The sequence below is a fragment of the Zophobas morio genome, unplaced genomic scaffold, assembly GCF_036711695.1.
Source record: "Zophobas morio isolate AGI-343-1 ecotype UQ-CSIRO unplaced genomic scaffold, CSIRO_AGI_Zmor_V1 ptg000093l, whole genome shotgun sequence".
In the NCBI taxonomy this organism is placed as follows: domain Eukaryota; kingdom Metazoa; phylum Arthropoda; class Insecta; order Coleoptera; family Tenebrionidae; genus Zophobas; species Zophobas morio.
Genome location: NW_026972198.1, coordinates 120,237 through 147,657, shown reverse-complemented (window position 1 = coordinate 147,657; position 27,421 = coordinate 120,237). Strand labels below are relative to the sequence as shown.

General features: G+C 35.0%; 6 protein-coding genes across 14 annotated transcripts; 2 read left to right on the top strand and 4 right to left on the bottom strand.

The window, feature by feature from the left end:
• Positions 1-1,840: 1,840 nt before the first annotated feature.
• Positions 1,841-3,115, bottom strand: LOC135144327 (uncharacterized). Its single transcript, XM_064076350.1, has 6 exons — positions 3,050-3,115; positions 2,912-2,983; positions 2,810-2,857; positions 2,431-2,540; positions 2,107-2,281; positions 1,841-2,043 (listed from the first exon to the last, which is right to left on the bottom strand). Exons 4-6 carry the CDS (start codon positions 2,527-2,529, stop codon positions 2,006-2,008), a joined length of 312 nt encoding a protein of 103 aa, XP_063932420.1. The 5' UTR covers positions 2,530-2,540; positions 2,810-2,857; positions 2,912-2,983; positions 3,050-3,115; the 3' UTR covers positions 1,841-2,005.
• Positions 3,116-3,992: 877 nt separating this feature from the next.
• On the top strand, positions 3,993-8,767 carry LOC135144290 (DNA mismatch repair protein Mlh3-like). Of its 8 annotated transcripts, none has more exons than XM_064076283.1 (23): positions 3,993-4,201; positions 4,273-4,395; positions 4,467-4,550; positions 4,619-4,779; positions 5,120-5,239; positions 5,294-5,340; positions 5,526-5,607; positions 5,671-5,794; positions 5,846-5,893; positions 5,957-6,039; positions 6,164-6,273; positions 6,321-6,361; positions 6,419-6,470; positions 6,529-6,660; positions 6,715-6,943; positions 7,000-7,143; positions 7,206-7,375; positions 7,433-7,508; positions 7,571-7,673; positions 7,738-7,805; positions 7,866-8,130; positions 8,188-8,516; positions 8,573-8,767. In XM_064076283.1, the coding sequence occupies exons 1-21, from the start codon at positions 4,099-4,101 to the stop codon at positions 8,100-8,102; spliced, it is 2,337 nt and encodes a 778-aa protein (XP_063932353.1). In that variant the 5' UTR covers positions 3,993-4,098; the 3' UTR covers positions 8,103-8,130; positions 8,188-8,516; positions 8,573-8,767. The 8 variants fall into 8 exon arrangements, with proteins under 8 accessions (XP_063932353.1, XP_063932352.1, XP_063932354.1 ...); XM_064076282.1 differs by having other exon boundaries at positions 8,183-8,516; XM_064076284.1 differs by having other exon boundaries at positions 7,866-8,317; positions 8,378-8,516.
• Positions 8,155-10,695, bottom strand: LOC135144291 (V-type proton ATPase 116 kDa subunit a 2-like). The gene is made up of 12 exons (XM_064076290.1): positions 10,661-10,695; positions 10,552-10,600; positions 10,100-10,498; positions 9,939-10,042; positions 9,756-9,862; positions 9,562-9,701; positions 9,086-9,458; positions 8,922-9,029; positions 8,815-8,865; positions 8,671-8,766; positions 8,387-8,506; positions 8,155-8,337 (listed from the first exon to the last, which is right to left on the bottom strand). The coding sequence occupies exons 3-12, from the start codon at positions 10,102-10,104 to the stop codon at positions 8,155-8,157; spliced, it is 1,287 nt and encodes a 428-aa protein (XP_063932360.1). The 5' UTR covers positions 10,105-10,498; positions 10,552-10,600; positions 10,661-10,695.
• A 128-nt stretch (positions 10,696-10,823) lies between these two features.
• Positions 10,824-12,623, bottom strand: LOC135144292 (V-type proton ATPase 116 kDa subunit a 1-like). The gene is made up of 10 exons (XM_064076291.1): positions 12,510-12,623; positions 12,334-12,412; positions 12,135-12,214; positions 12,018-12,077; positions 11,831-11,946; positions 11,671-11,745; positions 11,505-11,610; positions 11,273-11,449; positions 11,017-11,103; positions 10,824-10,956 (listed from the first exon to the last, which is right to left on the bottom strand). The coding sequence occupies exons 3-10, from the start codon at positions 12,201-12,203 to the stop codon at positions 10,861-10,863; spliced, it is 786 nt and encodes a 261-aa protein (XP_063932361.1). The 5' UTR covers positions 12,204-12,214; positions 12,334-12,412; positions 12,510-12,623; the 3' UTR covers positions 10,824-10,860.
• A 508-nt stretch (positions 12,624-13,131) lies between these two features.
• LOC135144329 (uncharacterized) lies at positions 13,132-14,216 on the top strand. The gene is made up of 6 exons (XM_064076353.1): positions 13,132-13,274; positions 13,333-13,512; positions 13,570-13,726; positions 13,807-13,909; positions 13,971-14,075; positions 14,131-14,216. The coding sequence occupies exons 1-6, from the start codon at positions 13,154-13,156 to the stop codon at positions 14,182-14,184; spliced, it is 720 nt and encodes a 239-aa protein (XP_063932423.1). The 5' UTR covers positions 13,132-13,153; the 3' UTR covers positions 14,185-14,216.
• Positions 14,217-17,927: 3,711 nt separating this feature from the next.
• LOC135144325 (attractin-like) lies at positions 17,928-19,389 on the bottom strand. Of its 2 annotated transcripts, XM_064076349.1 has the most exons (8): positions 19,321-19,389; positions 19,198-19,262; positions 18,992-19,138; positions 18,818-18,942; positions 18,473-18,758; positions 18,226-18,414; positions 18,105-18,170; positions 17,928-17,991 (listed from the first exon to the last, which is right to left on the bottom strand). In XM_064076349.1, the coding sequence occupies exons 2-8, from the start codon at positions 19,232-19,234 to the stop codon at positions 17,984-17,986; spliced, it is 858 nt and encodes a 285-aa protein (XP_063932419.1). In that variant the 5' UTR covers positions 19,235-19,262; positions 19,321-19,389; the 3' UTR covers positions 17,928-17,983. The 2 variants fall into 2 exon arrangements, with proteins under 2 accessions (XP_063932419.1, XP_063932418.1); XM_064076348.1 differs by having other exon boundaries at positions 17,987-18,170.
• Positions 19,390-27,421: the final 8,032 nt, after the last annotated feature.

The window sequence follows — 27,421 nt, the reverse complement described above, 5'->3', positions numbered from 1 at the left end:
AAAGTTGGTAAGTTTTAAATGAGGGGCCATAGATAAAGGCTTTGACTAATACTGAGGCTATATAGTAATATAAAGGAGTAATTTTAGTGTTTGTTCTCTGGCGCTAGTTGTGAGAACAAGGATAAATATAATGGTGTGAGTATTTACAAAAAGTTGATATTAATATTATTAGTAGGAGTAGTAGTGGATATCAAAGTAACTACATCCATTACACAAAAGCAGGCAAGGGTGTACATAAAAAGGTTCCGCCGTCGGTACAGATGCAAAATCAGAACACGTTTTTAGAATATATAATAAAAATTAAGTGGGATAAAAAATTTAATCAATGGAGCTAAGAAACTGACGATAAAAGGAAATATCAGCCCTGCCATCATTAAAGAAATAAGAACAGACAAAGGAGGAGAATCCTGAAATGAATTTTTACGAAAAGAACTTAAAAACAGGGAATGTTTGTAGCACTACCCCCAAGAATACCTCAGTACTTGCTAAGCGGGCAGAACCTACAAACGCAACATGACCCGCTGTATCCAGAAACAATAAAGATCACCACTGCAATTATGAACTGAGCCCCTGCGTGACTCCTGTAGGGCTCGTTTCCTTAATAAATCATATATTGACCCCTTTAGGTGGGCATCCACTTTTTAACGTGGTGGGTAATCTAGCAATGGCCAGCAAACCTTTTCTTTCTGTCTCTGCAGACTTTTACGATGCGCGCATATACTTATATATACTGGGTAATAACACTATTTAAAAGAATAATTAACGCTAAAGTTAGCTACACTTTTAGCAAACACCATCATGACAAACGAGAATGCTAACTTTAACTATGGAAGTTGTGCGAAGAATTGGCCTGTATAAGCTAAGGTATCATTCTATTAGCTTGGAGATTAATAGTTTTAAGCAGTTATTTTATTATTATTGTTATTGCTATACAGTCAACTTTACAGTAAAACCAAAAAGATTTTGATAGTATTTCTTATAGTTTGCCTTCATCAAGAAAATCAAAATTTAATATATAAATATAACCAAGTCTCTTTAACCAAAGTTACTAAGTTGTAATGTTAATTTAATTATTTCTTTAGTGAGACCAAGGCGTTATCCTAAAGCTTTACTAACGGTAATTATGGCAATATGCATACATAACATAACTCGTACTAGTAAAATAATTTGTTAAAGCTACGTAACTTGCAGTTGAAATATTTTACAAATCAGTAATTTAGAAATATCCAAAAGATAATCACATTTATTCACTTCTGCGTTTACTGGTTTTTTAGTACTTTTAATGGTAATAGCTTAGCGATTTATGTTTTTCAAATACCGTTTTAATCAATACTTCGATAAGAATAACTATAATAACAAATTTCCCTGAACGTATGTGTTGCGACTCTAAAGACGTAAGATTTGCTGAAGATTGGAAGCGCCTACATTTAAACTTTTTAGAAATTAAAGTAGTAGAATCATAGATGTCGATTTTAGAACAAGCTTGGAGCTATGGCATAACTAAGTAAAACTGTGCGCAGACTAGAATAAAATTTATAACTAAGCGCTTGAATAGAATTGGAACTTAGGAACTGGAAACAGTAGCTAAAGAGGGAACAAAGAGAAGTAAGAAAAAGGAGCTTTAATATAAAGAAGGTAACAGAATTAGAACCTTACTTTAGGTGGTAAGCCTTAAACACTTTTTGTTTTATAAATAAAATGAGTTTATAACAGTATTATAGGTGTACACTATGCCACAATTTCAAAGTTAATAGATTAATAATTTCTTTAATAAAAAAAGAAGTTAAAACCAGCAGAGAAACCAGATGTAGGGCAGAACTAAAAGTTAAAGCTTTAAAAGAAATATAATACTCTTTTCAAAGTATATAACTCCTAAAACACAAAAAGTTCTTTACTCTTTAAATAACAACCACGCGCATTGTACAAGAAACGGCGAGTGAAGCGCACTAAAGGTTATTTTTTAACACGCAAAGAGCCAATATGATACTCTCCATAAAAGTTTATACTACAGCTCCTTTTCAGTTATGGGGATGCCCGGAGCGCCTACTTGTAAAAAAAAATAATTATTGATAATAAACCGTCGGAGAGCAGTGACGTGTAGTGTACGCTTATTGCCGTCCTCATCCACAGATTCTCCAAAAGACAGTCGAGAAAAGTTCGCTAGCACGTCCGGAAGTTCCTCTGTACTTAAGGAAGATAAACTTTCTGCCAATCCGCTAATTTCGTCCGTCCTGGCCCCATTTCCAATCTTCTCTGCATAAACTTGCAACAACTCGAAAATCTCGAAGAACACCAAATATAAAGACAATAAATATACAAAAAGTTTAAACTGATAAATGGAGACGGTAAGTACAATCTTATAAAACTAAAATTCCCTTTCGCTTCCTTAAAATCTAAGTAAATGGCAGTAAGGATGACAGTACTGCTTACTTCTATAAAATTATTTTGATCGGCCTGCACCTTTGAGAGGTACCTCATTCTCGACCGGGCGTAGTGAATAGGAAGCCAGTTATTTTGATCCTTCAGCATCGGTGAAGCGCCTGCAGGAAAAACAGTTCTTTGAACAATGTGTAGCTTACAGGCCGGTTATAACATAGAGTGAGATCCTTTACAAATTTAAAAAGGAATATCTCTTAGTATGACGGCCCGAATTAAAGATTTGTTAGGATCTCAAGCTTAATTTAGGCAATAAAAACTTACTGCAGATACTGTATTTATACAATTCGTATATATATTATACAATATACGTTACAATTAATCAAAAAATAAAAAAATATAATATAATTATTTTTAAAAAGGTATAAGTTACCAAACTGTAGTAACAACGTGATTACATTAATATTTCCGGTTATAGACGCTATTTAGTAAATTAAATAAATTATTATAGTAGAAGTTCAAAGTTAACTCGAACCTAAGTGTAAGGCAGTATTTCCAATATAGTCAGTGTGATTGGGATTACAGCCAAAGACAAGAAGAAGTTTAACTAAAAAGTTGAGGAGTTAAAACTATATCTTAAATAAAATAATCGGTACATTAATTAGTACGTAACCTATTTCATAAGAACCAGAGACAACCGCTACGTGCAGGGCTGAGCGTCTTTTTGAATCACAGATATTAGGGCTTACACCATCTTGTAGTAAATGCTTTACTTATATATTGATATGTTGGTTAAAACAATTATTAAAAATATGTTATAATAACATAACCTTTAAAAAACTTTTTTTCTTCAATTGCTTTAAAAAAAAGTCGACAAGCTAGAAAGAGTAAACCGAGATAAAGTAAAAAAAAACGTTAACAAAATGAATACGAACAACGAATTCGAAAGTAGTCTTACAAGATAAATTTTTGTGTAGCATCGGTGACTTCCGATAACTTTTTTGTGCATTAGATCGCTTAAATTTATTCTTTAACAAAAAGTTGCTGTTTCTCTGGACTTCAAAGTTTACCTCACTTGCTAACCTCTCTGGTTGGGCTTCTTTAAAGCGTTCATCAAGTTTTGAAGGAAAAAATTCTTTTAAATAACATACTTCCGTGGTAGTTGGATCGGTTAGAAAAGTTTCAATATCTAAAGTACTGTTTCCAACTGGGGTATCTAAAAGTTTTTTAAAGTTATCACCCGTACTTCCAATATCTTCACATTTTTCTTTATTACATAAAGACATACTCTATTAGTTGGTGTATATGCCACGGCTAAAAGTTTTTTAAGTTTCAGTATATAATCTGAAGTTAAAATAAGCTTTTTACTTAGACAATAACTGATTTTCTAGGTTTCTACAATCTAGAAGAATAAAAAATTTACTGTAATTAGGGCTATATTAAGCACGACGGAAATTATTTGGGTTAGGTGGGTACCGATTATCGGTTTACTGTGACCAACTCCACATGACCTTTTATATTCGTACTGGTACCAGCGCCTCTCAGTGTTTCTCTGCTTGACCCCCCTTCCTCGCATGGATAGCCATAGGAAGTTAAAATATCCCTTTTTAATATTTAATAGCTCTAACATTTTACAAGTAGTAAAACCAATTTTTTAAAGTATTTATAGTTAATTATTTTAGCTCATGCGTTTACTCTTATAAAATAAAAGCCTTGTAGTTCATGAATAGTATTAGAGAGTTAGATCTTAAAACAGCCTCTCTCCTACGTTCAAGTTTGTCAATCTGCACCTACGCACAGGCAGTTGAGGAAGTTGTTTTTAATGGTAAGTTCATTTTTAGAAATAGACCATTCTATATACTACACAGATTACCAAATACTTTTTTACTCAAATAGCCATAGATGCTGGAGCTACTTCTATATCTATTACCGTAAATTTTAGTACTTTAAGTTTTGAAGTCTCCGATAACGGTTTCGGTATAGAAGAAGAAGATTTTTCATTAATTGGTGAGCGCTACGGTAATTATTTTATTTATGAACTTACTTTGTATATAGCTTAGCTTTGCACTTTTTCTTTATGTTAAATCTAGCTACAAGCAAAATTAGAAAGTTAGAAGACTTAAAGAACCTCACTACGTTGGGCTTTAGAGGTGAAGCGCTAGCAAGTTTAAAAGGTAATACGTCAGTAAATGTTTAGGATTGAATGTATTAAACGTGCACTTATGCGTAATATTAATTATAGAAACATCTACTTTGGAAATTATTAGCCGTAGCTCGAACAGCTTTACCACATATTCAAAAATATTCCAAGATGGTTGCGTACTATTTTTAGGCCCATCTGTAAAGAAGAGATCTTCCGTCGGGTCCACCGTGCGTGTCCACAATTTTTTACACAGTCTTCCGGTTATTCCTTACTTTTAGTTGTGGTATTTTTCGAATTGTCAATAGCATTGCCTCATATTTATTATAAATTATATTTTTCACATTTTTATTATATATTTACTTCCGTGGCAAAAGTAAAACAGTAAACATTTTACTTTTTTTATTAGAATTTAAAAATATACATATTTTTTACAGATTTATCATTTCTCTCTAAACATTGTATTTTCCCGGCCTATTACTGCTGCATGTTTAAATATTTTTTATATGCACTTTATTTAAACGTTGAAGTATGTTTAATTTTATTATAATATTGTCTGTGGCAAGTAAATATCTTTTACTTTCCCTAACAAAGTCTTTACAGGTCAGACAGAAAAGACTTGTAGAGCTAATAGAGATCGAAAGTCTTAGCAAAAGACTTGAAGGTCTATACTTAATTCGGCCTTATTTGACGATTATTCTGAAGGATGAAGTCAACTCTCAAGTAATATATGTATAACTACCAAACTTACCTGCAGTTAACCGGTTCGCTGTTCAGGAGATCTTAAAAACTAAAAGATGCGAGAGCAAGAAATTAGCATTCAGGTAGCCTGCGTACAAGGAAGTTTGGCTTTAATGTACCTAATAGCGTTGTTGCATAAAGTTTTTTTTTATAAAGACCCCAAAAGATTATTATTTAGGTTTATTGGGTTCTTTTTTTCAGAGTTACAAGCTTATAATTGTTAAAGCGATCAGTGATAAGTCTGTTCATTGTATGTTTGCTTTTTTAGGCTTCTTTATGGAAATTTAAAGCTTTTATGCAGTTGCGAGTTCTATGAGCTGGCGGAGGCATGTGACCGCTATGCTCTTTCGGTAACCTATGGCGCGTTTATTTTTCACTACCCCTTTGTAACACGCACTCTTCCACGTATTAAGGGGATTGTGTGCTCTACAGGCTACTATTCTAAGGAATTTCAGTTTTTATATGTGAATAGCAGACTCGTCCAAAAATCTCAGTTTCACCGTCTTCTCGATCGCATCTTCGATCACACAGCGATTGGTGACCCACTGATTTCGCTACATGACCGCAGTAAGTTTAAAAATTCAGCAGGGAGTCGCTGGGCTCATGTTCAGCCGGGAGGCAGGGAAAACGTGTTTGGTGGGTTCAGTATAATCAGCATTTTTATTAGCAAAACGTAATTCTGAATTATTCTTTTATTAGGAGTCTATGTGTTGAACTTCTCCTGTTCTCCGTGCGAAGTTGATATTGGCTTTGAGCCGGCTAGAGTGACGGTAGAGTTCAAGGTGCCTAATTTGTCTTAGCGTGGCAGAACTAATGTTGCTGCTGACCGCCTGAAAGCTCTTGCATTTTGCTTGCGAGTGTTTATTTAATTGCAGTGTTTTACCCATATTTGTCTCGCCGGCTCAGGATTGGAGCCCGGCGTTGCGCTTCTTTCGGGAGTCGTTACTCCAGTTTTTTAACTCAAAAGATTTACTGATGAATTGTTCTCCCACATTTAGTGATACCTTAGCCAATGGGTAGACATTATTATTTTTATTATCGTTTTTATTCCAATTGCGTATAGAAATATTCCTCAGGACTTAATAGTCAAGAGGGATAGTGCAGGTATTTAAGAACTTTGTGGGCTTTGCAGGAACGTTCACGTTTCACACTTTTGTAAAGCTTATAATACCTGTTCCCATCGTAATTCGGTAGAAAGCGGAGACCCACTAAAGTTAGCGGTTGCTCCCCGTAACACCGCAACCTCTTGTAATTGACTATCGCCCGCATAGCAACGACGCTACTACTATTCGTAGAGAAGTTACAGGAAAGGCAACAAAACTCTATGTTGCAGAGAAAATATCTGAAAAAAAGTTTGGCTTTTTGAGCGACTTTGCCATTTATAGAAGTTGCATAAATAAGTGGTGCGATCTTTTCCTCACCTGAAACAGTAGATTAACGCTTTCATCTTTGTTTAGCTTTGAAGATAAACGCAACCACTCGCCTTGTAAGCCAAGGAACTGTTCTTCTCACACAGCAGGTGACTGGGGCCGTACAAAGTCTGCGGGTGCTCCTCCGGAGAGTTCCGACGCCTCTGGAAAAACTGTCGTGGAATTGTTTAGAAACTGGGTGAACCCTACCTTTGCGTTTATTGGCCAACCTCGTCATTCTAAGAACTTAGTAGGGGTTCCCGTTCAGTTTCATAAGGTGATCAATTTTCTAACGCGATTATTAGAATGCTTTTTTAATCCTGCGCAAAATAGGAGATGTTAAAGAGTGCCCGAGTGCTTCGCCAGGTCGATAAGAAGTTCATCGCGTGTAGAATGGCCTATACTGACCCTACTGGAGACCGCTCAGAACCAATGGACCTGCTCGTGTTTGTTGATCAGCATGCTGCGCACGAGCGGGTGCAGTATTATCTTTGGGCCGTTTTGGTGTGCGAGCGTTGTTATACTGTTTCCGGCTTGAGATTCGGCTTGAAAACTACTTCGAGCTCGTCCACCAAAAAGAAATATGCACTGTGTTGCTGGACCCTCCCTTACTGGTGGACGACCTGCGGGGTTGTGATGTTGGATCCCTGAATATGTACTCTAGGGAACTGGAAAAGTGGGGGGTTTTCTCTAACGCGAGGGGAAGTGGGTTGTTTTTACGTTAACCACATACCTTTTTCCTTCTCTCATCCATCTGGTGCTTGAGGGCTCTTGAAATCACAGAAGTCTCGGAAGTCTTCATCAGTTCTATTGACTCTGACTCTGTCACTTCGCTATTAAAAGTTTAGTAGTTTTGAGCCGTTGCAAATTTTTTTAGTAGACCTATTGTCTTCTTTTTTTTTAGACCGCTGTGCATGAACTTATACAGACAATGAGGTCCCTTTGCGGTATAGCAGGCACGATACCGCGGTGCTTTCTCGATGTTCTTAACAGACTTTCCTGCAGAGGTAAGCGTTCAAGTGCCCAAAGAATCTTTCTCGCACTTTGGCCTTACAAGACCTTTTTTCTTAGGTGCCATTAAATTTGGCGATAAGCTGGACTATGCAGAGTGCGCGCGCCTTCTTGACTCTCTTTCACGAGTAACTTTTTTTGTGAGCCTATCCTCCTTGGTTGCACTACTTCTTTTTCTCAAAGTGCAGTTTGCCTTTTCAGTGTGCCCACGGCCGTCCTTCCATGGTGCCTTTGGCCGACTTGTCAACGTTTACGGACATGCCAAAGCGCTCACCCAATTTAAGGAAGTTCGGCAACAAATAAAGTTTTTACTTTATAAGTCGTGGCTTCTTTTATTAGGTACGGGTAGTGATCGTCACGCGGCCGTTTGGTGGACGGCTGTTTTGAAGGAAAATGGAGCGAAGGCGTGGCCGCCCCCCTCATAAAATTTGTTCTGAAACTCCACCCTGCAAAGTCAGTAGGATTGGATCGTATCGCTTATCTGTACTTAGAAGTTGCGCACCAGTGCAGGCGTAGTGCATGAAGGAAGGCCGAGAGCCCTTCCATAATTACCAAAACAAAAACCGAGAGTGTTGCCCATATGAAGAAAGCAATGTAAAGCACGATAAAGCTTTTTGTGAAGGCTGGCCGCAAAACCATAGTCCATAAAACTTCGGAAAGCTTTTAAGCGCATCAGTGTAATCCTACTTTCTCACTAAAGATCTTTTACCTGTGCGTGGGCCAATGATAATGCCCACAAGCGGAGGTACGATGCAGTGTTTGATACGGCTCCAAGACAAAATTCAATAGTGTGGATGGCCCGGTTCACTAAAATTTCTCCAAATCTGCCCTATTGGATGGTGGGCATTAAATCAAAATAAAGTTATAGAATGTTTTTTTCTACAGCGTATACAAGTACAAGTAGGAAAACAGCTTCAACAGCTTTCTCGGGCAGTAATTAAGGAATTTTACTGGTGGGTGGGAAGATTCTCTACAATGGAAAAGCCCAGTTACCTCGGGAGGGCCGCAATGACTTTCGTCGGCAGCATTGACCGGCTCCTGCACGAATAACCCGATCTCGCTGTTGCCTTCAGCCTCATTTTCACAGTTCTAAAGCAAGTTAATAAAAATTGTTAAGTCGCGCACTACATTGCCCACCAAGAAAACTCCAAGTTCGTAATTGGAGATGTTTTCTAACTGGTTGTAGGCCTGTATTAGGTTGTAAATTAATGAAAACGGCGTCGTATAAATATCGCAATTGTTACCCTCGATGAAGTCAGTTTCTGGCGAAACTTCTGGACCAGGATATGCGAGAGTAGCATCCATGGCACGCATAGGACAGCAGTGGCCACGAGTATCTTCTGAATAACGCTCTGACAAGCCATAGCTCTCATGTCATTGGAAGAAACGGCTTATTCTCAAAGAAGACCTGTCCCCTGTACATATACGTCCGCGAGCCGTATGAAATATCATTCGGCGATAAAAACATGGAGATTAGCACTACAAGAAGGGATGGATCAGTCTGTCCACCCCCATGAAAAGGAGGATAAGAATTGAGCCATCTAGTGCATATGATAAAAGAGAAGCTATGATGAGTTTGCGGTAACATTGTCAGGTATACACAAACAGGGAGGGGGCGCAAGGACCCTAGCCCTTTCCCCAAACCATCACAGGGGAGGAAGGGGGGGAGGGGGGAGAGGTTAGTATTTAGCTGAGAACCGTACTTGCTGATGATAAGCGCGCACAAATAACCAAAAATTGAAGCCATGAATAAAAACTGAGGAATAGTCTCGCAATAAATCCTGCGGAGTTAAACAATAGTTATCTAACGAGGCAAAGAAATAAAAAGGCTAGGATAACGTGTATAAACTTGATGACAGCAAATACTTATTTTAAAATGTGTACTTTAGTTTATTTTTGAAGAAAGAATGGTTGAAAACATTCAAGAAAATGGCGACGAGCATGTGCACCACACCAACAATCACAGACATTTTCATCTTGAAGGAGTTTAAAAAGGCCAATTTGTTAGCAGCCAGAGCCCAAACCTACACAAAGTTTATTCGGTCATCGTTAAATAATCTTAATTATCCGCATAATACTGGATCAAGTCCAAATGGGTAAGGACTTCCGTTAAAACCGCAGCCGGACGGACAACCTGGTGAAGCATGCGAGGAGTTCGTTTTGTTTGTGGGTAATACGATGTGGTCTGCCAATACATGACGAATGAGATCAAGTCTTATGTTCCGCTGCAAGCCGTCTGGCAGTGGAAGAGGCAAACCAACCACTGTCAATTGCTTCCGTAGGCAAGTAGTAAGCCGAACTAAAGAGCCACATGGCCTTGGAGAAGATATCGTTGTAGATGAAACCAGCATACATCGAAAACAACCTCGAGGGAAAGAAGAAAATTACGCCAACAGAAGGGCTACTAATAGGACGAACAAACCCCATTAAAAGGATTATGTAGCGGCCGGAGAAAGCAGTGTCCCAAAACTAACCATAAATGGTGGAAAGTCAGCATGACTTCATAGAGCAGTGGGTTGGAATAAAACCCATTCGTAATACCCCAGCTACAAAGCCACAACAATAAAAAAATTTTTTTTTTCTTTCATGATATCGTTGGTTGTTGCATCCAACAGGCACGCATAGACAAACCTCTTTACCTATAACTGCCCCTTGCAATAATAGTTATTAAACAGAAGAACCTCTCCGGCGCCCCTTTTCGTGCGGAGCGACTTCTCTCTAATGCACATCCAAGCGCCAAAGATAGTCATCACCGCGCCATGACCCACATCGCCAAACATTATACCGAAAAGGAAAGGGAAAGACACCAGCGTAAATAAAGCTATAAAGGGACATCCTCATAAACTACAAAATATTAATTATTTGAAAACTAACCGGGATTGACTTCCTTGTAGGACGCAACACCGTACGCGTCAACAATGGCCTAACGCGTTTGCGAATTTCAAGGAAATAAAGGATGGAGGGGAAAAAATAATGGAAGGACTTGAAAGGCGTTAGTAAACTTGTTGGTCAGGTACAAAGTGGGGGCTGCTCTTTGGTGATCTTTTGCTTAAGTATAATCGGCGTTGGGTTTCCGGCTCTTTTCTAAAAAGACAAAAATAAAGAAGCGAGTATACCACTAAAAAGACAAAAGAAAAACTATTCACCCGAACTTTTTCCATGGCGTTGTAAACAGCAGGTAATCTAGCGACGGGACACCACGCCTCGCCAATTAGTGCGGAGTTGGTGACGTCGTAATTGAACGTATTTAGAACAAAGTAGGTAGACTTGACCTGCAGGCTCAAAAAAGAGGGAAACAGTTTGGCGTATTTCTTAAACTTAGTCAGCCGTCATTAATACCTTTTTCAAGGCAACAAACCAGCCTTCATAACGCTCTTTAATATTCGTAAGAAGCATAAGTTTGTGATCTACAGTCCTCTGTAGAACCTTAATACAAAGTATATCTATAAAAAGTCGGTTATTTGGTCACAAAAACTTCTCAACACGAAAAAAGTGAAAAATCTTTGTAGAAAAAACGAAATTTTCTTTAACTGCCGATTCCCTCGGGATCGCGCTAAAGCAAAAAGCAGTTCCACTACAGGTCACAAACAAAAACCATTTCGAGGTCGTATAAACTTGTTTTCACGTGCTTAAGAAGAGCAGAGCGTTCATTAGCGGACTCAGGGCAGGCATACAGTTTGGCTCCGAAGCCGTCACAAGCGCGGCGGATTCTCTCGCCAAGTAAAGTGCCCTGGAAAAACACTACAAAGACGCTCTTCTGAACTCCTCCCAGCTGATGGGCAATCCTGTAAAAAGGAGCGATGGCTGTAGTAAGCAGCAAAGTTTACAGATTGGGAGTTGCAGATTCTTAAAAAGGCACTTCCGCGGCAGATGCGCCATAGTAATCTTTCAAAGGAAGTTTTCTTAGATAATTCAATCACTCCTGCAATACACCTGTGCATCGTTGCGAGCTTTGCTAATGATTGAATAAAAAAGTTGGAAATCGTTAAAGACCCGAATCTTAGTGCCGGTGACCCAGAATCGCATTTATTGTCGGGAAAGCAATACAAAGCAGAAGGAAGAAAAATTCTAAAAAGAGATTAATATATGTGATCAACTTCTTTTATCACTTTCAGCTAAAATTGTTATAAGACACAATAAAAAGAAAATTTACCTCTCCGTACCACTTAAAAAGAGAAAGGAACCCTCTAAAACACTTTGAAACTCCTGCAGATTTGTCAGTTCCTCTAGTAACGATTGTTCATTCTCTTCGGCTTGTTTCAAGGTTTTCTTAAGGATTATTGTTTACAACATTAGAATATTAAGGTGAATAAGATAGTAGTTACTCATAGCGAAGCTACCTCTAAATCATAAAGCCGTTGCTCCAACTCATCGATCTCGTAAAGAAGAGGAAAAGCATACTTCGAAATTTTTTTTATAGATAAGGTCAAATTCATATATTTTTTAGAAACCATTACCTTTTCTTCTGCATCTAAATCAATGAGGAGGTCAGAATTTCTGCACAACTTATGCGACTCCATAGCCATAGCAAAATGTTCTAATAAAAAATTTTAAATAACTACCGTAAAATAATACAAAATTTTTTTTAAAACATATAAATTTCGATCCCTCAAAAGAATATAGTCGTTTTAACAAAAAAGACATGTGAAAAATTACTTAATATCCGCTCTAAATCTTCGCACTTTCGAATTTCTCTCACAAAGTTCCTTTGAAATTGACTAACATCGCTATTCAACTAGAGACATATAGCATAAAGGAAAACGTAAGGATGTAGGTAGCTACCAGAGTAGGGAGCAATATATAAGCTAGAAGTACGTATGATAAAATATAACATCTTTATACTGAAGCCAGCCTAACTCTCCGGTGAGACCAACAGCCTCATATACTATATTAGAAGGCACTATTAACTCAATCAAGCAAAAATTTTCTGATCGGAATAACTCTCCCATATTGAGATTACGCTAAAGTTATAACTGGAGCAAAAGGTAATAAGGGTTTAGCCTCAGCAATAATACTAGCGTGGTTCACGCTCGCCGGCTAACACTACACTTTTTACGCAATACATAGTTAATTTTTGATTTATTTAGTATAACTCATATTTGCCTGTCCTAAAAATGTTCACCAGGTGGAACCCAAACTTTTTGCAAATAAAGCGTTTTTTGAGTTCATCCGCGCTTAGTGCTTGTAATATTAAAAGTAATAAGTTTTTTAGTGTAAAAGATGAAATACTCGATGTTCTGCACAACACAATGAAACCGTTAGTTTGTTTGGACACTACTATCTTGTCTAGAACAGTAAGTTATCCCGGTAACTTAGCTATTGCAAATGAGACACTAAAAACTATAAAAACTATGGGCGCAGTTCCAGTTCCCCTCGCCGTTATTGACGGAAAGGCACTTTTGTTATCAAATATAAACGTTGCAGTATTTATTTGTTTTTAATCTTGAAGTTAACTCTTGGGCTAACTGAACTGGAAATGGAACGGTTAGCTAATATGGAATTGTACCAGTCAGAAGCATCTCGAATGGATTTATCCACAGCACTCGTTAATAAGACTACTGTGCGCACTACTCTTTCTGCGGCCTTATCTGTTGCAAGTTCTCTTTAACTATATGATCAACTTATGTTAACCTTTTACTTATCGTTTTCCTATAGACTTTCTTGGAATAAAAATCGCAGTAACCGGCAGTCTCAACGGTGTACAACGGAATGCAAACAGCGAGGGGACTTATGCCATTAGTTCTTCTATTCCTGAAATAGGCCGCAACTCTGTTAGCGTTGTTTGCTCTGGCTTAGGACCAACTGTCCACTTAGACAAAACAATGCAATTTCTTAGTATGACATTTCTTTATAGTTGTAGTAGTTTTTTTTTCTTTTTGAAATAATATTTAGCCACTGCAAGCGTCACAACTGCCACCTACGGAAATACTAAGGATTTGCCCGTCTTCGGCTGCTTTAATAGTGGGGGAAGGGCTCTCTCTACTATGCATTCGACAAGCATTACCGATATAGCTCAGTTGGTGCTTGCTCACATGGACTTGGGGCTAAAGTACAACTCTATTCTTTTACATAACTAGGTTTGTATTTTATATGGTTACCTTCCTGTTCAACTTTTCTACTTATTTTTAGGGGGTTAGTGATTTTCGTTCCAGCCTCTCCTCCGAATGCACTGGAATTTAGTACCATAGAGGAAGCTTTACGCCAGGCATTGACAGAAGCGGAATCTGAAAAGGTAAAACAAGCATTTTTTTCAAAACGTCCATTTTTTTTTTACTTTTAATTTCTCGAAAAAGTTTACTTTTACCGAGGGGAATCAGTTTTTATGCGCGAGGGTTTTTGAAATTGTGGATTTTCCGGAAAGTTTTATTAGGGATCTTTACGTTTCCAGTGCTATTAAAGTAATTTCTAACTATTAAGTTAATCTTATAACAGCTTTCAATTATACTCGTTAAGGGCTCAGAAATTGCCATGGAGTTATGGAAAATAAAAGGGTCAAGCCATCTCTAAACGGCAGGCATCAACTTTAAATTCTTCTAAGCAATATATAACTTCCTCTATAACCTCCAAAATCTTTAGAACTTTATTAGATAGCCTTGCTTGTCTTTCAATAGAAAAAAAATAAAAATTTTCGACCATCTAAATAAATTATTTCGTCTCCTATGCGATTCAATATAGATAGTAGAAGAACAAAAGCTAGAGAGCGCTGGAGTTGGTTTGTTGAAACGTAATCTTATAAGTAAACATTATTTTTTATCATTAAAAGTTTGATTCACTGTCAAGGCTAATAAAGTACTATTTTAGCTTATTAATGGTCAGGTAGATCTGTGGTTTGTGCCTAACTCCGGGACCTATTCTTAAGGATATTGTTATTAAATATAAAAATTAGCCATATTCTTTGTTTTATATTATACTCTTCTCTGGTCCCGGAAATTCTCGTCGTTAACAAGTAAAATCACCAGGAGAATGTTTTGATTGTTTAATTTTTCTTAAAGTTATTACACGCTGTACTGTATAGTCGTTCAAAAGACAATATTTTTATCTTAATTTCTATTGAGTTAAAGTACTTCACGCTAGATTATGAAGACTATTAAGAAAAGTGTTATTAAGATTACTTTGTTACTCTAGCCATTTTTTAAATAAAAAGCTCATAGCAAAATTATAACTCAAGTTTTTACTAGCCATCTCAAAGCAGTTATGATTTAAAGCAACTCGAGTTCCAGTAAAATTAACTTTGCAGCACTGATCAAAATTATGGAGGCGTCAACATCATTAATAACAATAGTTTTAAAACGATAGCGGTGTTAGTGCTGCCTTGGTTAAGAGGCAAAACGTATTATACAAAAAATAATAACTAGGAGATTAATTCTTCGAGTTTTTAAAACTATCTCTTTTTTTTTAAATCCTTTAGTTTCCTATGTACTGTGGCCTTTACCTAGCCGGACGAGCCCCGTGACTAAATTAAAAAGTTAAATACTAAAATGTAGTACTTTGTCTCGACACGAATTCCAATGGTGTAGGTTTAAATCTAATTATAAGTAGAACTATATATACAATTCATAACAAATGTTTATAATATTAAGCCTTGTATCAAAAATTTAAATCGATTTATAGCTAGTGCGCGGCGAAATGGTATATTTTAGCAAACATTTACTTTAGAACATTAAACACACGGCACATGGTATATAACGCTCAAACCATTTAGCTCCTAATATTTTATTAACGCCCAAACTCATTTATAGGACACTAGGCTATAAGGGCTTATAGAAGACTACTGTTGCGTAGTAAATCTAAATAATTAAGAACTAAAGCTCAAGTGATAAAAAATTTTAATAATCAAACATAGGATACTGTATTTAAAAACTCTCGAAGCAACCTTTCGAACACTTAATTCACACTGCGTATCCCTTTAGACGACACTAGGCAATCGGAGCGGATAAAGAATTACTTTTTCGTAGTAAACATAAATTATTAAGAAAACTTTAGTAATTAGAAAGACTCAAATAATTAAAAACGGGGAATAAAGACTTAAAACTTTCTTGAGCCAGCTGTAATTTGTTTTGTTAATTTTTTAATCTTACCTTTGATGCTGCTTAGTAAATTGCTTTAAGTCGTTCACAAGTCCGCAGTTTTTATTATAAATGAGAAAGTTCAGTGTCCCTAAAAAATACTACTTGTTAGATGCCAATAAAACTTTTCCACATTTTATTAATTATTTAAGGGAAAAAACGCTGTCGAAATATTGTTTTTAAAAAAAAAGCTTCCTACCGTTATATCTCGTTAGTCACTTTTAGTGGTTTGACTATCTTTACACTCACTTTCGGGCTCTTCTGGTCTTTTGTCTTTATAGCCTACCTTTGTACCCTTTTCAATAGTATTTGAGAAAGAGGGCGTGAGCGTAGTAGATACATTAAATAGGCTCTAATACTTGTATTAAGGTAAAATTTTAAGAAAATAGATATAATCTTGGAGTAATTCATTACTTTAGTAATTTTTATCCTCCTTAGCTCCGTACTTAGAAATATATTAAATTAAGTGTATTTTTTGTGGATTGTAGAAGTAAATAGACAGTTAAATGCATAGTAAAATAATTCATCAACATTTTTATTAATAAAAGTCAAAGAAACAGTTACGTTAGCCTGTGATGCAAAAAAGTTATAGCCTACTTAATTTAAAAACTTAGTTATTTTTGCGCATGGGATATGAGCGCCTCGCAGAGTTCTTGAGCTCAGGCCTCAGCAGTGGCGAACGGCTCTAGGTACCGATTTCTCGCGCCGCTCCACGTCTTTGTCTCACGTTTTTATTAGCCTTTAGTGGTTATAAGTTTAAATTCGAAAAGCTGCATTTATCACCGAATTTTAGACGGTAACTTCGAAACAAAATTCAAGAATTTGCATTCTCCAAGTCAAAAAATTGAGTTTTAACCGCCCATTTACTAGTTCTTGCAAAAAGTTATAAACTTTGCGTCCTTCAAATGGACAGTTGGTCCTGGGAGAATATTGATTCAACGAGCAAACCTGAAAGTGAAGACACCGTTGTGTCGGCTTATAGTTAAGGTGTTAAACCTATTATTTCTTCGTTTGTAACATATTTATAATACAAACTCTAGATCAGCAAGGAATAACGTAAAAAACAACACTAGATAATAAAACTTTAAGAGCTGCAAGGTTCATTTCCGGCTCAGTTCAACTGTTCTGCTTCCTCGCTTTTCTAGTGTTTTTTTTTTTCTATAAAGGAACATAAATTAGGTGCACGTGAGAACTTATAGTATTTTTTACTTTATCCTATTATGTTTTATTTTCGATGGGTATTATGTCGTTTTTTGTAAATATTGTACTTTATTTTGTTTCGGCGTGAAAGGGGCTATTATTAAATTTTCGTCGCTTTTTATTCAAATAAAAGCTGACAATGGAGGTGATATAAAAACTTTTATTAATAAAAAAATGTGGTAGTAAAAAATTTTATTTTACCAACAAGTTTATTAGCTCTAGGGGAATTTCGTTCTCTAAAACTAAAAACAAGCTTTATTTTTATTGATTGTTATCAAGCTGTATCTATTTCTTCGGTTCTATGCCTTTCTTAAAACTACTGAAGGGATATATTTCAGACAATTTTTATAATTTTTAATAAAAAGCTTGCCGTCCGAGTTATTGGTCTAAGCCTATTTCATATTATAAGCTTATTTATTTGCCATTTTTTAAGTTAATCATAAATCTTCGCACATGTAAGCAGAAATAGCTCCCGTTTTTACAGGCTATACAAGCTATGTACTCCAAGTTTGTTTAATACTCCTTGTTTCCTTGTTATTAGCTATCAAAAATATATATTTTTTGAATTTAGTTGCTAAAAGGTTCACTTTCTATTAGGCGCCAGTAATAATCTAGTAAAAAATACTATAAAATCCACTTTACAATAACAATACAGACTATCTCTAGCCCTATTAGCTTATACTAATTCAAAATAGTGAGTTTCACGTTGATATAAGCGAGTTACCAGGCATTATCCTTGGATTAGTTCGTTTACAATTTGCGTTCGTTTACAATTCGCAATAGTTAATGTAAAGCACTCGCGTTGGTAAGCCCTTCCATAATAATTTTTTTATAATACTAAAAATATCAGGTTTTAGTACTCTGCCATTTCCCGAGTTTACAAAATTAACTAAGGATAAAAATTAAATAACGCTTCGAAAGGGATCTAGCTTAATAAGATGGTAGCTTTTATTATTAGTAGAGAGTCAGAAAACTAATAAATGTGGAGAATTAAGCTAAAATAGTAGGCCATAATTTGAAGTTTTTAAATTTTAAGTGCCCTATGAATCTAATAAAAACATTAAAAAGAACTAAGAAACTATAATAAATAGCTATACAACACAATGGCTAAGATGTGCATTTTGAAAAGTATAGCGAAAACAGCGTTGTCTTGGTATTTACCTTCTGCAACAGTAACCAAAGAACAACCAAAAGCCAAAAAGCGAAGGTCGGCTGATGCAGGAAGCTCTTAAGTAATTGGGTAGTTAAAATCCTTTTGTTTTATATTTATTGAAGTGCCTACCAATAAGTATCGTCTTAATTGCCGTTTCATTGTCTTTTAAATACTCAAGGCTCACAGTTGAAGGTGTCAACTCGTTATTAACTGCTAGAGAAGAATACGGACGTCTCATTAAGGCTTTCGTTAGTCGCTTTCGTTTTATTTTCCTCCGACGAGTATCATAATAAACACATATCTTAAAGCAAAGAAGAACTTTTTTGTTTATAAATAAAAAAATCCTTTAAAGTAAAATAAAAAATAATAAAAGTACTTAACAGGGTAGATCCGAAAAAAATTAGAAAAAAAGGAATTAACAGCTGAGCAACACTTTTTTCAGGTAAGTTATACGAACACAACAATATGGCATCTACTGCATCATTCTCATGAGGGCTAGCCAGAAGAAGTTCAAGGTCGAAGGAGAGGGGCGGAGCATTCGCAAAAGCTCTATCGTAAGAAATATATTCGGAATAAAAGCTCACTTCTTGAAAGACAATTGTATTCGTTTTTCCATATTCATTTGTAGCAATTAGCGTTAACAAAACTTTGCTTTCGAAATTCTGTTTTTAGCAAATGTCGTATTATAACTAATAATAAGAACACTTCCCCATAATACAACCTTTCCAGAGGAACTAAAGGTGATGTTTACACCTTTCAGCCGTCGTGGCGGATAGAATCTATAATACCTTTTGGGAACTTCCTGAGTAAGAGTTAGTTCGTATATAGTGTTCCCAGAGGCCAAAACTATAACCAGTAAGTTAGTGACTCAAAAGCAAATGAAATATGATATTACAATAGCAATGGCCCCCTTCTTTTGTGGGGTCACCTTCAAAGTAATTAGAAAAACACATGGAGCAGTTGAATCCTGTAGAACCAACTCCGCAGAAGCACTGGCCAGTCTCATTATTGCAGCGCGTAGACTGGCCGTTGCAGAAACAGTCTAAAAATATTTACCATTTAGCCGTGTAGCAATGAATTAACTGCACAGCTTTAACCAACACAATTTTGTCCGCTTAAATATGCCCCAGAGGGACATGTAAGAGGGCTTTTAAAATTTCTGGGTTCTAGATGGAAATATCTGTCGCATGCATTGAGGCACATTCCTTAAATAACAAACAATACCTTTTTTAAAGTTAACTTGAGAAGATCCTCCCACGTAAAACAGTAAAGCGTAAATCATGAGGTGTAGTACAAAAAGGGTGGAAAGGTCCACTTTTTGTCTAATTATAATAGTGCTACTGTTTCTAGTAAAGTCTTTGTTCTAAATAAACAAAATTCCCGTGAGCGACTAAAATAAAGAAGCCTTAAAGAGGCTAACTTATTTTTACTTTATGACTTATAACTGTGATGGTTTTGGTTAAAGCCCGTGTTACACATCCATGCATCTCACCACACATAACCTTGCTAAAGCAAAAAATACCTAAGGTCTGTAAATGTCTAAAACATACAAATAGTGAAAGTTCACCAAGTTTAAATGTATACAAAAAAATATATTTTTAAAAGTTAATAATATTGCACAAAGTCGTTTTTTATGAGGAACCTATAAATACTGTAGTTACCGAGTAGTATAAAGGTTCATTCGTTCTTTAAAGTAAACAATTTTCAATAACTTAAAAAGGCGAACAAAAAGCATGCTATGCTTTTCTTTAAAATACAGAACTTTTATAAATTTTTTTAAAATCTTATAATCTTTGAGGGGCTCCTTTTAAATTAAAAAGATTAGGTATCTAAAAATAAATAGTTTACTTGTTGACTATAAAAACCAAGTTAAGTTTCAATTATTATCATTTAGAAATAGAGGGCCAAAGGGATCGAAGGGAAGTAACCAGATTTATACTTTTTTAAAAGTTTATCTACAAATTCCGTTCTGTAATAAAATATTAAAAAAAAACGATTAAAGCAAATGGATTTTAGCATAGAGAGAATTAAAAGCACCGAAGGGAACAGCAAGAAATTTATATATTACTAGCTAACTTAATAAGCCGTAATCCCCTGTTTGATAATTTTTAGTTCTCGAAACAATAGTACTAAATTTCTTCGCGCTAAATGTTTATCATAAATAATAATAATTTATTGGTTAGTTTTTTAATTAAACATACTAATATAGAAAGACAAAACAAGCTAAAGTGATTCTTTTTTCATACACCCGTAGATCGCCATTGCTGGTCTTCCTTAGGCTGCAGCGTTAGAGGAGCTGTTAACTTGGTACTAAATTTTCAAAGCCGTGAGGTTTAATAACTGTAAATAAATACTTTTTAATTTGGACTGTCATACTTTCATAAAGAATTTATTAAGTTATCCATAAATGCACAACTTTATCAACCTGCTCTTAATGGTGAAACAACAAAGAAATAGTTTACTAAACGTCTTTAAATAGACTTTAATAACCATATTTACTCAAAACCTTTTTAAATATAGTGGATATCAAGGCATAAATTTTTTTTTAGAGCATTGCACTTACAAACCGCTTTGTAAGGTTACTTGTAAAAAGCACACATGAGAACCTCATAATTCTAAGGTGTACCATGATGTTTAGGGCAGCTTATCTACGAAACTAATACTTTTGTTATATGAAATGATAACTCGAGCTAAAATTGAATAATTAAGCTGGTTTCTAGTAAATTTTTATTTCCGTAACTGATATAGAGTTTACTAGTAAAGCGGTGTTCATGAATTAATTAACTTGGTGACGATGTGCTGGGTTAAAAAACTCCTTTTTAACGCTGCATATTTTCCTCTATATTCTATTAGTTTATCTTTTACAATTTATTACAACTTATTAAAGAAGAGTATATTATACTTTAGATTAAAGTATGTATTATAAGAAGGTAATATTCTGTTGAAAATGCTCAGAACAAGTCTGTCCTGATTAAGAAAACTTGCTGACTTGAGCGTTTGCTCCAGTCAACGACTTACCCATAAGCAAATTTCGTAACCCTAGAGGAAATTTAAGTCTGGGTTGGTAAATCTGACTAATCCAAGGTCTAAAAAAACATTCTTATTAATTTATGTTAGCCTTACGCGAAGTAATTGTGCATTAGTCCCTGTATTTGAGTATAATGCGATGAATGGTCACAAAGATTTCATACCTTCCAGCAAAGCCATACATGTAAAAATGTGTCACTAAAATACCTGGCGAGCATGCCGGTTATAATGTTTATATTATAAATGGCATATTTTGGTGCTCGATCGGTTTAAAAAAACACCGATCTTATAAGCTCTCATTAGGGTAATAGCGTACAAACTATGTAAGCTCTTGTTAAAGCAACCTCATACCTATATATACATTTTTTTACTTCTAGTTCAATTCCGTAAATAAAAAAATACATAAAGTACACTCCGTGCGGCGATAGTGTGCGTCCTATGGTACTTAACTGAGTTTTTTTGTCAGTAATCGATCGATAGGTGTGTGTGTAAGCCATCGTAAGTGGTATTAGAATTTCCTGATAAACGGGAGCTAGCGGCTAATACTGAGGGCTTGACGAACATTAACAAAAAATTCAGCAATTAAATACGAGCGATATGTCTTCAAGTAAAAATGTAGTTAGTGATAAACAAATTATTGGGGTTGGATAATATAAAGATAACTTTATTAAGGAAACATGAAAACGAATTTTGAATCAGAATAGAGCTAAAGGGACTAATGGTAGAGAAAATATATGAAAAGATCAAGGAGGGAGCAAGTAGAATTAAATTAAGAAATAAGAAGCAAACAAAATACTTAAACTCTATCTATAAGAGCGTATTATAAAAATATAATAGAACAACATCCCGTTTGCAGTTGACTTTATCTTAAATATCTACATGAGTGTGATAGTAAAAAAAATATTTTAGTTAAAAGTTCACAAAAGATAAATATTTAATAAATATATAGTGAATTAATAAGCTAAGTTTAAGTGTTCAAAACTATAAATTCTCCATAAAGGTTTATCATTAGTTGCTGGGTCTTTTGATTATTTATGAGTTTATTTAGTCTATTATCCATTTGTTGTTTAGAAGAGCGTATAGTGCTAAGTAATAATTAAAAAACCATGTATAATTTTAGGTCTTATTACTCATTTCATTAATCTTATAGACCAGCATCTTCACCTCCATAGGCACGCACCTTAACCCGATAGACTAAAACGAAAGCACCTCATGATTGCCTCTCTAGATTGCCATCCTCTAGGCTATGAAGGATGGTTATAAAACAAGGTTCAAACAAAAACAGAAAGGCCAGACTAAATCATCTTATTTTAATTATTTTTTCTTAAATGGACGGAATTATTATGTTCAGGCTCTCTATTATATACGGACCTAAAACAACCCCCCGACCTGATATCTTAGTCTTCTAAGTTTGAGGATTATTAATTTTTTTTTTGATCTGATTTAAACTTAGCACACTGGCGATGGAAAAGAAGTTAATGGAGGCACCGTCATACATTCTTCCAAAGCTTTTTACATCCTCTTATAACTTATTATATTTTAATGATCTTTGAACTTGTACTTACACCAAAAGGCACCTTTCGGCGATTTTATCTAATTAAATACCACCACAAATATAACAAAACTTTACGTGTACTACAATCTAGAAAAATTTGTCAATTTTTTCGTTTTCGCTTTTTAAGACATTCGCTGCATTCATAACTTTCTTAACTTGGTTAATACGCTGCTGCTTTATAATAGTAAAATATATTCCATAAGCTTTAAATTATTTTTTCTTCTCCCTCTTCCACGAAGTGGGGGCTACCCACCACAACAATTCTATTGGTCTATATTATCTCCTCAAAGTTTCCTCTCTTATATGGGGTATAGAAAGAGAGAAAGGGGTGGTTGTTAATTGCTCTAGTTTACACTAGCGATGACTAATTGATAATGTATAATAAAATTATTAATATTAACCGCATTTTAAGGGAAACGCTTTCAGTTGTAGCGAATAATTCGTCGGAAGGTATGCATGTTTTGACACTCTAGCTCACTGAAATAGGATAGGATAGCTCAGATATCCAAGGGTAGGGCCTTTTCTCTTTCGATAAGGCTCCCAGCCGAGCTAATATAAATTTTATATTTTTATTCGGTACTCTAGGCCGAAAAAACACAAATAGAAAAAAGTTTAATAAAAGATATATGTACAAAAAAATAATTTAATAACCTAATTAGCCCGAATTTTGAGCGCCTTAACAAGTTGGATCATTTTTTGTTATTAATTTAATTTTTAAATAAATATTAGCAGTTCATTTTTTATATTAAAAATTTATAATTATTACGAACATAATTTTTTTAAAGTTTATTTTATGCGAATATTGCTAGAAAAGGAAAGTTTTTAAAAAAACTTAGCTGTCGGGCTCAATATAGTATATACTAGAAACAATACCGTTCTAATAGTGTACTTATCATACACAAGTTTATTATTCTATTCATGTTTTGAAGGAAGCATTCTTTTCTTTTAGATTATTTAAATTTTTCAAGCCTATTAAACTAGTCCAGGCTTAATTGTAGTCACGGTAAGACCTAAAAAGTACACAAAGAGTAATAATCTTGACAAGAAGATTTTGTGCAGCAAATAAATATAATAATAAGAAGCATACCATTAATATATCAAATGCTGCTAACAAAAATCAATTTTAATAAAAAGCTGCCATACAAAGCCGCCCTTTCTAACGGCTCGTGTTGTGTAACGCCGCAGGTAGTCAGCTAATTTTACACCGCCATTAACCTAATTTTCGCTTGTCCTACAGTATTCTAAGTGTATAAATTTCTCGCTCTTTTAATTAAATTTCCAACTTATATACAAATTTTAACGTGAAAAATGAAAAAATTTTCAGGTTGCCATTGGGTTTTAGAAAATTACTGCTGAAACATCAATGACAGATAGGTCAACTATGACTGGGCCGGCGCACACTATCTCCGACCGCGCAATGGACTCAAAAGATTTAATTGTTGGTTAGGGGTAGAATTATTTTTAATACATATAGATTTATGAGATTGCTTTAACACAAGCCTAAAGCTAACGTGTACGCTATCACCCTGTTGAGAGCTGGTAAATTGTGTGTTTTCTTTTACGACTCGATCAATCACCAGGAAATATCATTAATAACAAAACTTATGTTAGTTGGGGAGACTTAGCCGGCAGTGGTGCTGGCCGGTAACTCTTTAGTAGCTCGGGTCTTGTGTCTTAGGCAGCCCCCTCCTGGTGGTGGTTTTTAGCTGTTATACACCATACTAGGACAAAACGGCGGAAGTCTGGGCCCGATATTTTCCGCTTTTCCAATCCTTGGCAGGACGGTCGTTATAGCTCTATAAAGAGTGTATACTTGTGGACACTCGCTCCCTAACACCTGCAGAAGAGGAAATTCAGCTCTAGAGGCTTAAGGTCTCTTAAGAAGGTCGGCTGTAGTATTCCAGTAAAAAAAAAATAAAGATTTATGCGATTTCTCCTATTTGGCCCTTCTTTGTCTTGTAGCTGTTCATTTTTGTCTGCAGGGCTTAGTTTGGATTGAAGCTCAAATCAAAAAAAAAGTAACTAAATAAACAAATAAAAAACTAAGTTAGTAAACCAAAAGGTTGCTGATAACACTTGGGGCATTATTTATAGAAATATTTCGATTTTAAAATTACATTTTGAAGTTAGCTAGAAAGTGCTAGAGTTAACAGTTTTACCTCACAAGATCTTTTACTAAATTTTTTTTTTACTAATATATTTCGATATTAAACTTTGTTTAATATAGGTTAGCTGGGGATTTTAAACCTCTTTTCTTTCTCTCACTTTTGTTTTTTTTATACATTTTTGAATTCTTTTATCTTGTTTTTTGTTACTTTTAGCTTGTCTCACTCTACTTATTCATATTATTTATTCGATTAATTTTTTTTAATAATTCCTGATATGTTTAATAATATTATAGCTTAATAAATGCTAAAGCTGTAAGAAAAACACATGAAATTTATGAAAAGATTTTTGTGATAAACAACATTGCAATATAAAGGCGTTTTAAGGAAGAAAGCTAACCTCTAGATTTATGTATTTTTAAAAGTTGACTGCAGTTTTTTAAATAGTTGCGTAAAATACATTTGCCTGTGCACAGCCATATGAACGCCCTTACTCCACTAGGGAGTGTATAACATTGAACGTAGTTCGCAAAATACGAGCTGACAGCGCTACAGTACACTGCATGCAACACCTGCGCAATTGAGGACTAACGAATAAAACCCTGACTTTAAAGAATGACCAAATAATACTTTCGCAACTGAAGGTGGACCTCGCAGGCCTTCGTATGGATAGAAAGGTCAAGAAACCGCGCACTTGCGCGAGTAAGATGTTACCGACGGACTTAAATTACTTTTGCTTTTATTTTACTGCTTTACGGGTTTTTGCCTCTGCTTTAATACTAATATTTTTGACTCAGCAGCAAGGGGTGACCCACTTTTATGAGTACACTACTAATGATCTTAGAAGTACCAGCTTAGCTTTCTTCCACAAGTAATCACTGAGATGAAAATATTGCTAATACTCAGATTTCTGGAACTTAACCAAAGACCAACTCATCTACTTAGCCCTCTATAATTGTTTTCTGTTCTCTGTAAAGAGTGCTGCCAGTTTTCACTTAGGCAATTTTAATTAAATAGACTTAATGTCCGAGTAAAGGCGTGTAATACTACTTTTTTCATGGTCCAAATTACCCTAATAGCTTTGTTCGGTGTGTCACAATGGAAAAAAATACATTTAGCGCTTGCTAAAGTTTAGTATTTATTTATCATTCTGCTAACATAACTTAATTTATTAAAAGTTTAATTATTATTTCTATTACTATCAATAATTTTTTGAAACTTGGCATATAAAAGGGGTACAAAACGAGCTCATAGTGATAAAATATTAATTTTAATAATTGTCCAGCAGAATAATACAGCTCCTTTTTAGAAAAATTAATATTATCCCTGTTGTATATCATTAATAGAGATAGTAATTGCTGCACCTTGCACATCATTTGCAAGCGATGTCTTTTTTAAACTTGATTAACTTACAATTGGAGGTTTAAGAAATTAGTTTAAAATAAAGGAGCATGACGACTGTATTATACCAAAATACTAGCGTGCAACGAAATACGGATTGTTAAAGACACGTTAACCTTTAAAGCAGAGACATGTTTTATTAAATTATCGCGTCTAAGGTTACCTTCACCTCATATTTTTTTAGTTTCTAAAACTATTATTATTGCTGGTGGACGCGTAAGCATCCCTATTAAGGGCTTGCATAAATTGCAATCAACTGGAAGTGAGCTCAAGGGGACATGCATACTTTTGTATTCATTCCCTTACTTTGGGAAAATTTATTTGCGTGCATACTTCAACATAGAGTCCTCCCAGTTGTATTTATGCTAGCAAAAAGATTGTTATGTACCCTCTGATGCTAGCGCAGGTTGGTTTTATATGTTCCTCTTCCTTTTTCTCTATGTTTCCCTTATAGGCGCTATAGTTACGTTTTAGTGGACTACGCGGGTGAAGATAATAACACGTGAACTATAATAATAATAAGGATATTGAGTCCATAAAATTAAAAAATGGAATGTTGGTATTTCCTAATAGTGATCAAAGTTTTTTAGAAGGTAAAAAAAGTAAAAAAAGAAAAAACGCCAATAGTAAGAGTAATAAGTAAACCGTTTCTTATTCACTTTCTAATTTGTTACTGGTCAGAATCTTAGGCCGCATAATCTAAATTTTCCTCTTCGAAAGGAAATAAATTTGTACGCCCCTAAAGGAGTTATCAAAATTGCCTAAAAGGACTGAAAAATCGTAAAATTTTTGGCTGGACGGACTACCACTATATAGACTAGGATAGTGGAAAACTGCTAAACGCCACCATGGGGCAGACGATTCCAAGTACAAGACTCGAGGTCAACCAGCAACGTGCTAGCTAAGTATCCCTACCTAGGTTTTGTAATTATTTAAAACCAATTCCCTTTCCATATATGCCAAAAAAATTCAAGAAGGGAAAATTAGCAATGCAGAGTTATAAGTTTAACTAACCACTAAGACATCCTTATGTTTAAGTTTTAAATATTATTACAACTTTAATATTATACGTTTAAGTATTATTGGGTAGCGATAGATTAATTTGTAATTTCTCTTTTTTTTCATATTAAATTTGGTTTTGATGAACAAAACACTTAACTATCAGAAAATGATAAATAAATGAAGCAGGTACATATTTGTTTATATTTATTAATAATGTATTATAGACATTTTCATT